Source organism: Staurois parvus, unplaced genomic scaffold (genome assembly GCF_062004578.1).
Source record: "Staurois parvus isolate SC_StPar_1 unplaced genomic scaffold, SC_StPar_1.0 ptg000494l, whole genome shotgun sequence".
NCBI lineage: Eukaryota > Metazoa > Chordata > Amphibia > Anura > Ranidae > Staurois > Staurois parvus.
The window spans coordinates 390938-407599 of record NW_028318290.1 but is presented as its reverse complement, the minus strand read 5'-3'; the positions used below and the strand labels follow the sequence as shown (position 1 = coordinate 407599).

The 16662-nt window shown below is 44.6% G+C and overlaps 2 protein-coding genes across 2 annotated transcripts in view; both read left to right on the top strand.

Moving 5' to 3' along the window:
• LOC149452136 (uncharacterized) overlaps positions 1-13299 on the top strand; it is a 28924-nt gene extending 15625 nt beyond the window's left edge. Inside the window, exons 2-4 of the mRNA XM_089689724.1 lie at positions 1423-1650; positions 1749-1890; positions 13022-13299. Of these exons, the coding sequence (XP_089545850.1) occupies positions 1423-1650; positions 1749-1890; positions 13022-13110 (459 nt within the window). The 3' untranslated portion in view covers positions 13111-13299. The remainder of the gene's footprint in view (positions 1-1422; positions 1651-1748; positions 1891-13021) is intronic.
• LOC149452137 (uncharacterized) lies at positions 8945-11184 on the top strand. Its single transcript, XM_089689741.1, has one exon. The coding sequence runs from the start codon at positions 8945-8947 to the stop codon at positions 10253-10255; it is 1311 nt and encodes a 436-aa protein (XP_089545867.1). The 3' UTR covers positions 10256-11184.
• Positions 13300-16662: the final 3363 nt, after the last annotated feature.

Here is a 16662-nt window from a genome sequence, read left to right as displayed (position 1 = left end):
AATGTTACTGCAAAATCAAGCCTCTATGGAAGACAGGAAGTGATGTCAGGTACAGACAGGAAGTGATGTCAGGTACAGACAGGACGTTACATGAATGAGGAAGCAGAGAGTCCACATTCCTGGATCTGGCGGCAGAGGAGGTAATACGTAGATGAACCCCTTCAGGGGGAGGAGTTGATGATAATATATTTGCTCCCAAAGCTGGCCTACATGGTTCAGTTTTATCGTTCAGCCAGCGGGATGACCATAAAAACTGAAGCGATTCCCCCATCCACACATTGGAGGTGGATGGGGGAATCCTCCCCACTGCACTCTTGTATTCTGACAATGGGGGGACTCCTCCGCTCTCAGAATACACAGATCAGCACTGAAACTATTGGCTGCAGCCGCTGGGGGAGTGGCTTTTATCCGGCAGTGGCCACACATGGATGGAAATGTGAGCGATCCCTGCTGAACCAGCTGAATTTCCATGGATCTATGGTCACCTTCAGTGACTTCCTCCCCTCCCCCTCATCTCCTTCATGATGGAAGTCATGCTGAGATCATCTCCCATTGGCTGAGCAATATTCTCATTTGTCTCTCAGCTCCTTCTTGCTATTCCTCGTCCTGCCTGTTGTTTCCTTGGATTGATTTTCTGTGTAGTGACCCCGGCTTGGTCTCTTGGATGCGCTATATATCTCAGCCTGAAGTGGGGCTTCAATAAAATGGAGACCTGAATGGAGAGGTGAGGAGGATTCTGGGAATATCATTTGATGTGACTATTTGTGTTCAGATGTAGAGTTTTCCTCCTGTGAAGTCTGGAGATCATATGACATCACATTGCCTCCACCTCCCTCCCTGATAGAAGAGAGAAAGAAGAAGAAGATTCTAGAAGTCACCAGAGAGATCACTGAGCTGCTGACAGGAGAGGTGAGCGGTGCCGGGAATTCTGGGACATTCTCCAGTAACAGACAAGGGATGTGTCTGGATGGTGACTGTATCATTGTGTGTGTCAGGTTCCTATAAGGTGTCAGGGTGTCACTGTCTATTTCTCCATGGAGGAGTGGGAGTATTTAGAAGGACACAAGGATCTCTACAAGGACGTCATGATGGACAATCAGCCGCCCCTCACATCACCGGGTAAGAGGAGACTTTATTGTAAAGGAGAGAGCAGTACGGAGGATCCACCTAGATCCCCCATCATCTGATAAACACATAGAAACAATGGATTCAGTCAGTGTGTGTGTTTCCTACAGATGGATCCAGTCATGGGAACCCACCAGAGAGATGTCCCCGTCCTCTGTATTCCCGGGATTCCACACAGGAAGGTCACACCATCCCTCACCATCATCAGGTAGATGAGGAACAATCACTGATAGTATCATTAGGATCTGTACATTATCTGCATTGTTACCATTGATGTCATTTTTATTATATATTCAGAGTGGAAACCTGAGAGATCCTAAAGTTGAGGTTAAAGAAGAGATAAAAGAGGAGGAGGATGAGGATGGGGGGATGGAGGAGTCAGAGCTTCTAAGAGAACACAAAGATCTGTACCAGGACACCATGGTGGAGTCATCCAGCTACAGGAACCCACCAGAGAGATGTCCCCGTCCTCTGTATTCCCGGGATTCCACACAGGAAGGTCACTCCATCCCTCACCATTACAAGGTTGGTGGGGCGGAGAACATGGACTTGGGACAATATATGGATTTTTTATGTGACCTTATATTTTACAGATGACCTCTTCTATCATTTTCTTGGTTTAGAGTGAAGATCTGATAGACATCAAAGTTGAGGTGAAAGCAGAAGAAGAAGAGGCGTATGTGAGGGATGATCAGCAGTCTATGGAGGAGGATGGAATAACGGGGACATTTATAGAGGAGGACACTCCTACAGAGATCAGCACAGGTGGGTCATGAACACTAAATCCATTCCTCCACCCATACTTGTCATGCTTTCCTTCACATTGATCCAGCACCGGGTTTTGCCTCCTGTCCGTGTTGCTCGGGTTCCTGCCTATCCCCCCTGAACCTAGGTATTATCAAGTCTTTGTACCTGTGTATTAGTGTTCCAGCAACGTGTCTTCATGTGGAAGCCGGACCCCTCTGGTTCCTGTGGTGGTCACTGCCGCTTGAGTATTGCCATATTCTGTGTGCTGTTTGATCCTGTCTTTGTTCTCAGTGTTTTCCCTCTGGCTGTGCAGTTATATTCCCTTTGGTTTCTGTCCGTGGATCCCCTCATTTCCTGTTGCTGTGTGTCCTTCTCAGCATTGTTTCCTGTTGTTTGCCTGCAGCCCTTTCCATCTTGCTGAGTCTCTCTGTCTGCACCATTGCTCAGCATCCCTCCCTCTCCTGCACTTTACACGTGTTCCCTGCATCCTCTCCCCCGGAGCCCCTTCCTAGGTTGCTGCAGTAGGTGACCTTGGTTCCTGGTATCCTGTGTGTACCGCGTGTCCTTCCAGCATGCTATTTGGTTGCACTGTGCCTGCACGGGTGTGTTAGAGAGCTGCAACCTGGGGGCTGCCATGCAGCACAACATCCACCCCTCCAGTGGCTCTGGTGAAGACCGGATGGCTCCTTAGATCCTGCGACTCTTGTGTGCGGTCACACTGCTCCTGTATATGTGAGGACCGGTACCCAGGTACACCTGTTTAGTCGTTTCCACTGGCCCACTATAGATCCTGGGGTTACAGTACAGTACAGTTGGATTTATATTGATTCTGGGGTTCAGCTGGCAGCAAAGTGTTCATCTTCTACATAGGGGTTGCTCTACCTTGGCACTTGGGGCATGTGTCTTGGGGTTCTTACCAATGGTCGGATCTAGCAAGATCTGTTGTCTGCTGGCTGTGCCGGGTGGAGGGATATGTCTGTAGTGTCGCAGACCCAAGTCAGTGAGTGCAGTCTCAGGAGATGGGAGGCAGCGGTGTGGGATCTCTGCAACTTGTCTACAGTAAACATTTAAACTTCCTCTAAATACCCATAATTTGAGTCCTGACCCTTATACTGTATATTATATAGTATATTGCATGTTACATATACGTGACCCTGCACTATATACTCTATGTTGTACATTACATACTCCTGACCCCTGCACTATATACTCTGTGTTGTACATTACATACTCCTGACCCCTGCACTATATACTCTGTTGTACATTACATACTCCTGACCCCTGCACTATATACTCTATGTTGTACATTACACACTCCTGACCCCTGCACTATATACTGTATGTTGTACATTACATACTCCTGACCCCTACACTATATACTCTATGTTGTACATTACATACTCCTGACCCCTGCACTGTATATGTTGTACATTACATACTCCTGACCCCTGCACTATATACACTATGTTGTACATTGCATACTCCTTACCCCTGCACTATATACTCTATGTTGTACATTACATACTACTGACCCCTGCACTATATACTCTATGTTGTACATTACATACTCCTGACCCCTGCACTATATACTCTATGTTGTACTTTACATTCTCCTGACACCTGCACTATATACTATGTGTTGTACTTTACATTCTCCTGACACCTGCACTATATACTCTATGTTGTACATTACATTCTCCTGACCCCTGCACTATATACTCTATGTTGTACATTACATCCTCCTGACCCCTGCAGTATATAATCTTTGTTGTACATTACATACTACTGACCCCTGCACTATATACTCTATGTTGTACATTACATACTCCTGACCCCTGCACTATATACTCTATGTTGTACTTTACATTCTCCTGACACCTGCACTATATACTATGTGTTGTACTTTACATTCTCCTGACACCTGCACTATATACTCTATGTTGTACATTACATTCTCCTGACCCCTGCACTATATACTCTATGTTGTACATTCCATACTCCTGACCCCTGCACTGTATACTCTAGGTTGTACATTACATACTCCTGACCCCTGCACTATATACTCTAGGTTGTACATTACATAGTCCTGACCCCTGCACTATATACTCTATGTTGTACATTACATACTCCTGATCCCTGCACTATATACTCTATGTTGTACATTACATACTCCTGACCCCTGCACTATATACTCTATGTTGTACATTACATACTCCTGACCCCTGCACTATATACTCTATGTTGTACATTATATACTCCTTACCCCTGCACTATATACTCTATGTTGTACATTACATACTCCTTACCCCTGCACTATATACTCTATGTTGTACATTACATACTCCTGACCCCTGCACTATATTCTCTATGTTGTACATTACATACTCCTGACCCCTGCACTATATACTCCATGTTGTACATTACATACTCCTGACCCTGCACTATATACTCTGTTGTACATTACATACTCCGGACCCCTGCAGTATATACTCTATGTTGTACATTACATCCTCCTGACCCCTGCACTATATACAATATGTTGTACATTACATACTCCTGACCCCTGCAGTATATACTCTGTTGTACATTACATACTCCGGACCCCTGCACTATATACTCTATGTTGTACATTACATACTGCTGACCCCTGCACTATATACAATATGTTGTACATTACATACTCCTGACCCCTGCAGTATATACTCTATGTTGTACATTACATCCTACTGACCCCTGCACTATATACTCTATGTTGTACATTACATACTCCTGACCCCTGCACTATATACAATATGTTGTACATTACATACTCCTGACCCCTGCAGTATATACTCTATGTTGTACATTACATACTCCTGACTCCTGCACTATATACTCTGTTGTACATTGCATACTCCTGACCCCTGCACTATATACTCTTATGTTGTACATTACATACTCCTGACCCCTGCACTATATACTCTATGTTGTACATTACATACTCCTGACCCCTGCACTATATACTCTGTGTTGTACATTACATACTCCTGATCCCTGCACTATATACTCTATGTTGTACATTACATACTCCTTACCCCTGCACTATATACTCCATGTTGTACATTCCATACTCCTGACCCCTGCACTATATACTCTATGTTGTACATTCCATACTCCTGACCCCTGCACTATATACTCTATGTTGTACATTACATACTCCTGACTCCTGCACTATATACTCTATGTTGTACATTACATACCCCTGACCCCTGCACTATATACTCTATGTTGTACATTACATCCTCCTGACCCCTGCACTATATACTCTATGTTGTACATTACATCCTCCTGACCCCTGCAGTATATACTCTATGTTGTACATTACATACTCCTGACCCCTGCAGTATATACTCTATGTTGTACATTACATACTCCTGACCCCTGCACTATATACTCTGTGTTGTACATTACATACTCCTGATCCCTGCACTATATACTCTATGTTGTACATTACATACTCCTTACCCCTGCACTATATACTCCATGTTGTACATTCCATACTCCTGACCCCTGCACTATATACTCTATGTTGTACATTCCATACTCCTGACCCCTGCACTATATACTCTATGTTGTACATTACATACTCCTGACTCCTGCACTATATACTCTATGTTGTACATTACATACCCCTGACCCCTGCACTATATACTCTATGTTGTACATTACATACTCCTGACTCCTGCACTATATACTCTATGTTGTACATTACATACCCCTGACCCCTGCAGTATATACTCTATGTTGTACATTACATCCTCCTGACCCCTGCACTATATACTCTATGTTGTACATTACATACTCCTGACCCCTGCAGTATATACTCTATGTTGTACATTACATACTCCTGACCCCTGCAGTATATACTCTAGGTTGTACATTACATCATTCTGATACTATATAGTCCGGGGGTGTTAACATTTTTGAAAAAACTCTTTGTCCACGGACTAAATTGGTCTCCAATCTACTTGTCCAGATAAAAATAAAATGTAACCCAAACCGTATTAGGAATGTCGGTTATACAATCAAAAGGGGCTTTATGGCGACTTAAACATGTAATATTTTTACCATTGCGCTGTATATCTCCTCCTCCCCTCCCCCACCTGTCTCCATCCCCGCCCCCGAGGACTAGCAGGGGGGAGAGAGACATTGCAGTATAATGAGCACTGATTGGCTGCTCCTCAGGAAAGGGGAGTGTCCGGCTTATCCTTTTTCCCTTTCACTCCCAGAGCCGTTTTTTTGTTTTTTCTTCACAAGTTTAAAAAAATCATTTTAGTCCTGAAGATGACACAAACCCCCAAACATGAGATATTTTCTGAAAGCAGAGACCCCAGAGAGTAAAATTCTGGTAGTTCCAATGTTTATGTTGTATGATATTACCGCAAAAGTTCAGTAAAAATACAAGTAAGTTCATTTTAGGGCACAAAAAAGCAATAAATGACCTATATTTTGTAAAATATGAAAGACGAGATATCAGCAAGTAATTAGATATCCAGCGTGTCAGACCTGAAATTTGTGCGCACTCGTGAAATGGTGAACTTCAGTGCCCTATATTATCTATAGGTGACCCTTTCAAAGCCCCTCACAGGTCATCAGTATAGAGTACGGAGGAGGTCTGGTGCTAGAATTATCCTCTCATTCTGGCGTGTGCGGTGATATGTAACGTGTATCACAACCAATGTTTTCATGTGTAGGCGCTCCAGCTGTGCTTTTACATTTGTACGTGCGTATATGTGGGGGGGGGGCTATGTTTTTTCTTTTGAGGGGGTGTTATGTGCTTCGCAGTAACTTTTAATATTTTACAATTAAAAAAAACTACTTTTTTGACAGTTTCACTTTATTGAGACATCCAAGGTCTATAAGATCCCCAGTGTCTCCCCTGTACTCCCCTGGATGTAATGCTCTGCACACCGCACTGCATTGCATTCTTTGCCGGCCTCTATGGCTGGGAAATCTCTCAACCGCCACACAGAAGTGACATCATAATGCCACTTCTGGGCCAGGACAAGAAAGGGAGGGGAGAAGACATGTCTGATCTCCCCCCCCAGCTGAACTGGTCCTGGGCCCGCAGATGGGCAAGTGGAGCCTGGGAGACAGTAGGTGGGGGGAGGATCATGTGGGGGAGTGGGAGGCTAGAACTAAAGGTTGTGTGGGAGCAATTGGCGGAAGTGCTGCCACCCAAATACTTTCACCTGACAGGTGAGCCCTGATGCTTGCTCATAACAGGGCTAAGGGTTAAGCAAAACTACCTGCCCGGTGCCCGGAACTACATATCCCAGCATCGGGCGATACAAATTCAACATCCCTGTAGTATTATCAATTGTATCTTATACGATATGTTGTATGTTACATCCTCCTGACCCCTGCACTATATACTCTATGTTGTACATTACATCCTCCTGACCCCTGCACTATATACTCTGTTGTACATTACATCCTCCTGACCCCTGCACTATATACTCTATGTTGTACATTACATACTCCTGACCCCTGCACTATATACTCTGTTGTACATTACATCCTCCTGACCCCTGCACTATATACTCTATGTTGTACATTACATCCTCCTGACCCCTGCACTATATACTCTGTGTTGTACATTACATACTCCTGACCCCTGCGCTATATACTCTGTTGTACATTACATACTCCTGACCCCTGCACTATATACTATATGTTGTACATTACATACTCCTGACCCCTGCACTATATACTCTATGTTGTACATTACATCCTTCTGACCCCTGCAGTATATACTCTATGTTGTACACTACATCCTCCTGACCCCTGCAGTATATACTCTGTTGTACATTACATACTCCTGACCCCTGCACTATATACTCTATGTTGTACATTACATACTCCTGACCCCTGCACTGTATACTCTATGTTGTACATTACATACTCCTGACCCCTGCACTATATACTCTATGTTGTACATTCCACAGTCCTGACTCCTGCACTATATACTCTATGTTGTACATTACATACTCCAGACCCCTACACTATATACTCTATGTTGAACATTACATACTCCTGACCCCTGCACTATATACTCTGTTGTACATTACATCCTCCTGACCCCTGCACTATATACTCTATGTAGTACATTACATACTCCTGACCCCTGCACTATATACTCCATGTTGTACATTACATACTCCTGACCCCTGCACTATATACTCCATGTTGTACATTACATACTCCTGACCCCTGCACTATATACTCCATGTTGTACATTACATACTCCTGACCCCTGCACTATATATTCTATGTTGTACATTACATACCCCTGACCCCTGCACTATATACTCTATGTTGTACATTACATACTCCTGACCCCTGCACTATATACTCTATGTTGTACATTACATACTCCTGACTTCTGCTCTCCCCCCCTCCCCCCACTGCTATATATACACATAATATGGATTCTCTTTTGTTACACCCATTTCCTACCAGCTGGACATTTTATATCGGATGATGTGATTGGAGCACAGACTTTTACATGTTGATAATAATGTGATAACATCCTCCAACTTTGGACCCTTAAACAGAAAGTGATAATGAGGGAGGAGTCAATACCCCAATGATGGTGGTCTTCAGGATCAGTCCAGTCTTCATCTTGGTTGTTCTCCCCCCATCCTCACTCTCTGACCTCTGGTGGGGCTCAGCCCCGCTGTTCTTCATGACTAAATCATGGACTAAATAAGGAAGTGCAGTACTTCTTGTGTTGGGAAGATGGCGATGAGTGATAGAGGGGGTGGGGACCCTCGTCCTATAATCCCCTCATCACTGTCCCTCCTATAAAAGACAGTTCTGGTTGTTTCCTCACTCTCTGACTAAGGTCCATGAATAAAGAAATGACCTGGTAGGAGATCAGAGGAGCCATTTCCTAGTTCCCTTGAGGGTGGAATTGTAAGCTCCTCAGAGACCAAGCTGCCTGATGTGGGTGGAGTCCTGGTTTGGGGGAACCAATCAGCTCCTGTCTAGTAATCCTCTTTGTCTTTGTATTTTAGTCCATGGCCGGGAGATGAGGAAAACCGCCGAGGATTGTCTCACTTTGTCTCCAGACTGGAAAGTAGAAGATGAGGACATCACACAGTATAGTCCAGGAGAAAACCCGGCTCCCTCCAATGTCCATCCGGCACCACCCAGTGTAGATGGACCATCGGATTCCTCGTATCCTGAGGAACCTCAGACTGTGCGGGACCGGGCCGGCCTTCCAACAGGGAAGAGCTTCTCCTGTACTGAGTGTGGGAAGATTTTCTTTTCTAAATTCCATCTTAATGTGCATAAAAGATCTCACACAGGAGAAAAGCCATATTCCTGTCCTGAGTGCGGGAAATGTTTTTCAAAGAAGTTCCATCTTTCCACACATCAGATTTCTCACACGGGGGAGAAGCGATATTCCTGTCCTGAGTGCGGGAAATGTTTTTTAAGGATGTTCAGTCTGCACACACATCAGAGATCTCACACAGGGGAGAAGCCGTATTCTTGTTCTGAGTGTGGGAAATGTTTTTCAGTAAAGTCCAATCTTAACCGCCATCAGAAATCTCACAGGGGGGAAAAGCCATACTCGTGTCCTGAGTGCGGGAAATGTTTTGTAGAAAAATCAACACTTGTCAGACATCAGATTTCTCACACGGGGGAGAAGCCATATTCCTGTCCTGAGTGTGGGAAATGTTTTTCATGCAAGTCCAATCTTTCCATACATCAGAGATCTCACACAGGGGAGAAGCCATATTCCTGTCTTGAGTGTGGGAAATGTTTTGTAAAAAAATCAAAACTTGTCAAACATCAGAGATCTCACACAGGGGAGAAGCCATATTCCTGTCCTGAGTGCAGGAAATGTTTTTCAGAGAAGTCCAGTCTGCACGAACATCAGAGATCTCACACGGGGGAAAAGCCGTATTCCTGTCCTGAGTGCGGGAAATGTTTTTCAAGGAAGTTCCATCTTTCCATACATCAGCTTTCTCACACGGGGGAAAAGCCATATTTTTGTCCTGAGTGCGGGAAATGTTTTTCAGAGAACTCCAGTCTGCACAAACATCAGAGATCTCACACAGGGGAGAAGCCGTATTCTTGTTCTGAGTGCGGGAAATGTTTTTCAGTAAAGTCCAATCTTAACAGCCATCAGAAATCTCACAGGGGGGAGAAGCCATATTCCTGTCCTGAGTGCGGGAAATGTTTTGTAGAAAAATCAAAACTTGTCAGACATCAGATTTCTCACAAGGGGGAGAAGCCATATTCCTGTCCTGAGTGTGGGAAATGTTTTTCAGAGAAGTCCAGTCTGCGCAAACATCAGAGATCTCACACGGGAGAAGCCATATTCCTGTCCTGAGTGCGGGAAATGTTTTTCATGCAAGTCCAGTCTTTCCATACATCAGAGATCTCACACAAGGAGAAGCCATATTCCTGCCTTGAGTGTGGGAAATGTTTTGTAAAAAAAGCAAAACTTGTCAGACATCAGATTTCTCACACGGAGAGAAGCCATGTTCCTGTCCTGAGTGCGAGAAATGTTTTTCAGAGAAGTCCAGTCTGCACAAACATCAGATATCTCACACAGGAGAAAAGGAAAAGGGTCGAAATCCTTTCACCTGTCCTGAGTGCAGGAAATGTTTTTCACGCAAGTCCAGTCTTTCCATCGGTTTTCTCACAGGAGGGAGAAGCCATATTCCTGTCCTGAGTGTGGGAAATGTTTTTCAGATAAGTCCAGTCTTTACAAACATCAGAGATCTCGCACAGGGTAGAAGCCATATTCCTGTTCTGAGTGCGGGAAATGTTTAGTGAATTCCATCTTTCCATACATCAGAGCTCTCATACAAGGGAGAAGCCATATTCCTGTCCTAAGTGTGGGAAATGTTTTTCAGAGAAGTCCAAACTTTACAAGCATCAGAGAGCTCACACTTTCCTGTCCTAAATGAAGGAAATGTTCCTCACTGTCTTCATGTACATCAGGGGTCCCACACAACCCTGGAGGTGTATTAGTGCCTTGAGTGCGGGAAATGTCTTCTAGATGAATGTTGCTGGACATCCCAGCTCTCATGTGGGGAAGAAGCACACCCTGATATACACCTCAGATATACTCCATGGCTGATCTTCATCATGGAAGAAACAGTTAATAAGGAGATGAGAGGCCCCCAAAGACATGGATGAAGCGTGGGACCGGGTTGGCCATTGATGGCAGGAGAAGAATAAAAATGGAGTCCTGCCCTGTGATTGGCTGAGTACATTTTGTGGTGGGAGATTTCACAGACACTTGGAGGTCTATGGAGAACAATGTTGAACGGATGTGACCGGCATTCTCCAGCTGGGAGGAGTTTTGGCCATATTTTATTTCTTATGATCATTGGCTCCATCTAGTGGCCATAATATCATATTGGGCTAGTTTTACTGATGGAGATATTTCAGAAAAATCACCTCATTGTGGCCACTAGATGGAGCCGGCGATCATAGGAAATCACTGTGTTACTTAACATATGGCCGGATGTTGTCACAGCTGGAGGAATGATTGTCTCATTGGTCCAATGAATGTTCTATAAATAGAGCCCTTGGTTTCCTTCATCAGACACGGCTCCATACTAATCCCTGAGGTCACACTCCCGCACTCTGAGGTCACACTCCCTCCCGCACTCTGAGGTCATACTCCCGCACCCTGAGGTCACACTCCCACACCCTGAGGTCACACTCCCGCACCCTGAGGTCACACTCCCGCACCCTGAGGTCATACTCCCGCACCCTGAGGTCATACTCCCGCACTCTGAGGTCACACTCCCGCACTCTGAGGTCACACTCCCGCACTCTGATGCCATTCTCCCTCACTCTGAGGTCACACTCCTGCACACTCCCACACTCTGAGGTCACACTCCTGCACACTCCCACACTCTAAGGTCACACTCCCGCACTCTGAGGTCACGCTCCCGCACTCTGAGGTCACGCTCCCGCACTCTGAGGTCACGCTCCCGCACTCTAAGGTCACGCTCCCGCACTCTGAGGTCACGCTCCCACACTCTGAGGTCACACTCCCGCACTCTGAGGTCACACTCCCGCACTGAGGTCACGCTCCCGCACTCTGAGGTCACACTCCCGCACTCTGAGGTCACGCTCCCGCACTCTGAGGTCACGCTCCCGCACTCTGAGGTCACGCTCCCGCACTCTGAGGTCACGCTCCCACACTCTAAGGTCACGCTCCCGCACTCTGAGGTCACGCTCCCGCACTCTGAGGTCACGCTCCCGCACTCTGAGGTCACGCTCCCACACTCTAAGGTCACACTCCCGCACTCTGAGGTCACACTCCCACACTCTGAGGTCACACAAAACTTTATTTCGGTGGTATTTATTCACCGCTGGAATTTTTTTTTTGCTATATAAATGAAAATGTCTACAAATGTTGCAAATAAATAATCTTTCTTCATAAATCTTGGCCAAAATGTATTCAGATATCTTTTTAGTAAAAAAAAATAACCAAATTAGTTTATAACCAAAAATTATAATTTAAAAAAAATATTTTTACATTTTTATTTTTTTTTTATATTATTATTTATGTTTTTTTTACACCCATAAAGACTTTAAAAGCAATAATTTCTTCTCTCCGGCTGCATTCCTGCAGCCATTGTGTAATATTCATTTTTAATATCTATATAAGTTGTGAGATATGCCTGGCAGAGAATATACCCTCCTAATTGGATGTGAATGTGAGGTTTTGACATTGAGTGGTAACAGATGTGAATTATTTGTGTCTGGGTTACGTAATTAGGAGGAGCCGAGTCTATGTTTTCTTTAGAATAGTCATGTAATGTAGATCTTATTTTGAATTCATATAATGAGTCTGAGAGTTTAAATTGTATTCATAAATCATGTATTCAGACAGCTGTATAGAACTTCAGAGATCTCCTCTTAGAGGGTCCCTGTCAGTCATGGTAATTGGTTAGTTGATTGAATAGAAACACCTGTGGCTACACTGGGAGGTGACCAGGGGAGGGGTTAAGGAGCCCCTGAATCTGAAACAAAGGAGAATGGGAGGACTTAGTTCCTTGTGCATTTTAAGTACATAAGCCCATTCAAGGAATGAGGTCACTTGCTGACTTCTTCTCTTCACTTCATTCAGACATACCTACACTTCTGACACACAAAGGAGCACATGGCATGCTTGAACAAAGGACAACACATGGCCACTTCTTAGGAGCACATGTCTAGGCCAGGATCCTTCTAAGCTGAACAAAGGAACTACATCTTTCTTCTTATATCTAAGGAACAAGCAACGAATATTCTTTATTTTTATTTCATTTTAAGCTACATATCTTTTTGTATCTAAATTTACTGTTTTTATATTGACTTTGTATTTTTTGGTGTGTGATCAATTAAAGTCACACTGCTTTTTCCTAACTGGCTTCCAAAAGGATTTCTTCCCACAACCATCTACAAGTACAGGAATACTAATAGAGTTTTTTCACAACTCTTAAATTCCAACACATTGAGAAATACTGTGAGAGCTGTGATTGGTCACAGCTTGTCACATGGTACAAGTCTGTTGGGAATAGCCCTGTACCATGTGACCTCGGTGATCACTCACAGATTTCACACGTAGTAAGCAATGATATCAGGAAGTGACATTCTCCTTACTACTATTCATGTGATCACTTGTCTTCAGTTCACTTGTCTTCCCAGTGAATGCCTGTGCAGGGGGGGATGTCAGGACAAGTCTGATGATTGGAGGAGAGCAGACTGAGCTCCCAGCACAGCTACAAAATTGACCACGCTGAGCTCTCATGCCCAGTATGGTCAGTTTTAATAGGAAATCAGAGGGACTGGCAGGATCACCGGGGATCTCACACAAAGGAAGCAATACAGAGAGAAGAGGAGACGTCTTCATACCAGGACATGGGACAGCCGGCACAGATCAGGAATAGGACATGTTGGAGGAACATATTCTTTGAAGGAGAAGTTCAGGCAAAGCTCTTTTGTCTGTACTTCTCCTGTGGATCAGAGGAGTGCAGTTCATTCTGATCTCCTGTGACCCGTTTTCAGGTGAAGCCCGCTGTCAGCTGACGTCACTCAGCCGGTCCAGTCTGGGGAAAGATCCCGACATCAGAGTCTGGACCAGCCGCACCCTCCCCCTCCACAGCCCAGTGAGTGTGGGGGGGGGGCAGGGCAGAGAGCGGTGACTGACAGTCACCACTCTCTGCTCTGAACGGCTGTGAGAACTCATGGTCAGCAATCACGTGATCGCTGAGTTCTCACACTTGGATCCGGCGGGGGATGGGTGCAGCATCCACCTAGGGGCAAGGATGATTTTACAAAGTCAATAAATTAATGCCATACTTTTCTGGCCTTTAGATGGCGCTAAGTATCATAGAAATTAGAACATCTTATTGCCAAATGTGGTATTCTCCATTTTATATCCATGGAAACCATTCACCCCGCCCAGCACAGAGCCTACTCCCTCTACTCCCCCCATCCCATTCACACAGAGGGAATGACAGGCACATTCACCGGGTGTATTGCTGTGCAATTGTTTTATGAACAGACTCCTAGATGATTACAGCTACTTATATAGGGACATCAATTTACATATTACCCATCAGTCCCCGCCCCCGAGGAGCCTACAGTCTAAGGTCCCTAACATTCATACATACACATACTAGGGGACAATATAGACAGGAGCCAAATAACCTCCTAGAATGTCTTTACCCACGCAGGTACCTGGAGGAAACCCATGCAGGCACAGGGAGAGCATGCAAACTCCAGGCAGGTATAGCAGTGGTTGGGATTTAAATGCCAGTTCTTCTAGGAGGAAGTGCTAACCATTTATATGTTTCTATAAAGGTGGGAAGTATGTAGCAGTGAATAGACCTCCCAGCAATGTTATTACCAGGCTGCAGCTAGGGGGCGCTCTAATGTGTACAGTGTGACCCCAGCAGAGTGATCCCATCTAGCCCACATTAACCCTCTCACTGCCAGAGCTGTTTCTGCATGATTTTGCACACATGGGAAAATGCAGATTTTAGGCCTGAAGATGAGATAAACCCCCAAACATCTATTATTAGAGGCCCTGGAGAATAAAGTTTTGGTAATTTTCGGGGAATTCCGGATCATCATATACTAAGCAGGATTTGGATCCCGGTGGAGAACTTTCACCCCAAGAAAAAATGAGGGTGAGGTCAGCAGAGGAGCCCATAGTAAAGGAGGAAACTCTGAAATGTTTTCTTCAGAAGGTCGGAGTTTACTGGACAAGTGAATGTAAAATACACCATCAACGCGTTTCATGGCTTCAAAGTGTCACTTCATCAGGACAGGTGTAAGAAGACGATATAAAAATAGGGAATGAAGTAACAGTCCAGTATATGGTATTATAAAGACCCGAGTCACATACAATTCATGGACAGGACTGAGATTTATAGCATTCAGGATTTGTATGATGTTAGACAAGGTGAAGAGATATATGGAGAGGATGATCAATACATGGAGAAATCAATCTATTCTATCATAGAAGGGAATCAATAGATCAATAAATGACATCAACCAATCAATAAGATCCATTTCATGGGATAGATTTATCATTCTGTGCACTGGTTATGTTGGAGGATCAAACCGTGATCACTGGATATTGGAAACATTCCTATTGATCTGATGATTGCTGGCATGGATTCCTGATTGATTATTGCTGGGAATAAAGTCCAATAAACACGCAGATTTGATGGGATTATTGATAGAAAAATCTCTTCGTATTCCATGGAATAAATATGTGTAGAATAGTTTGGATTTGATGGAATAAATCTCTATAAAAAGACTTTGTGGGGTTTGTTGGTTCTTTTCTATTCCTCTCTAGGTCTGGATTTCAGGAAGAAGAAACAATTCCTCCAATTTCTAGTGGATGGTGAGGAGGGGAGAGATTTGGGGGAGTTTTGTACATACAGGAGGTAATAGAGAGAATCCGGCTAGTAATTGATGAGAGGAGATTTCACTGGAGAGTCCCATTGGAGAAAATTCAGGGCTGGGGGCACTGCTGGGGCCTGGAGGGTTCTGATTGGACCACCAGTACATGTGTCATTAATCTGGGGGTGTGCACTGCTGGGGCCTGGAGAGTTCTGATTGGACCACCAGTACACGTGTTGTATTAATCTGGGGGTTTGCACTGCTGGGGCCTGGAAGGTTCTGATTGGACCACCAGTAGACGTGTCATATAAATCTGGGGGTGTGCACTTCCGGAGCCTGGAGGGTTCTGATTGGACCACCAGTAGACGTGTCATATAAATCTGGGGGTGTGCACTGCTGGGGTCTGCAGGGTTCTGATTGGCTGATTGGACCACCAGTACATGTGTTGTATTAATCTGGGGGTGTGAACTGCTGGGGCCTGGAGAGTTCTGATTGGACCACCAGTACACATGTTGTATTAATCCGGTGGTGTGTGTTTCATCGTTGGAATGATTCTGGAAAGATGACCTCCAGATGTACACATGGGGGGTGTCCCGGGGGGGGTTACAATGTAGAGGGTGGAGAGAGAATACTGTACAGTGTGTAATAATATATTTGGAAAGCTGCCCCTATATACAATGGTGTAAAATCTAGTGGCAGAGCGCCCCTACATACAATGGTGTCATAGGGAGTCCTCTTCCTGATCCTGTTCTGGTGACACCCCAAATCTCAGGATTTTATATCACTTTCGGTAATAATTGTAAACAGGACAAATAGAGAGGCTGAATCTCCCTAAAGGAGGCCGAGGCAGCAATAGAAACCAACAGAAGGTCT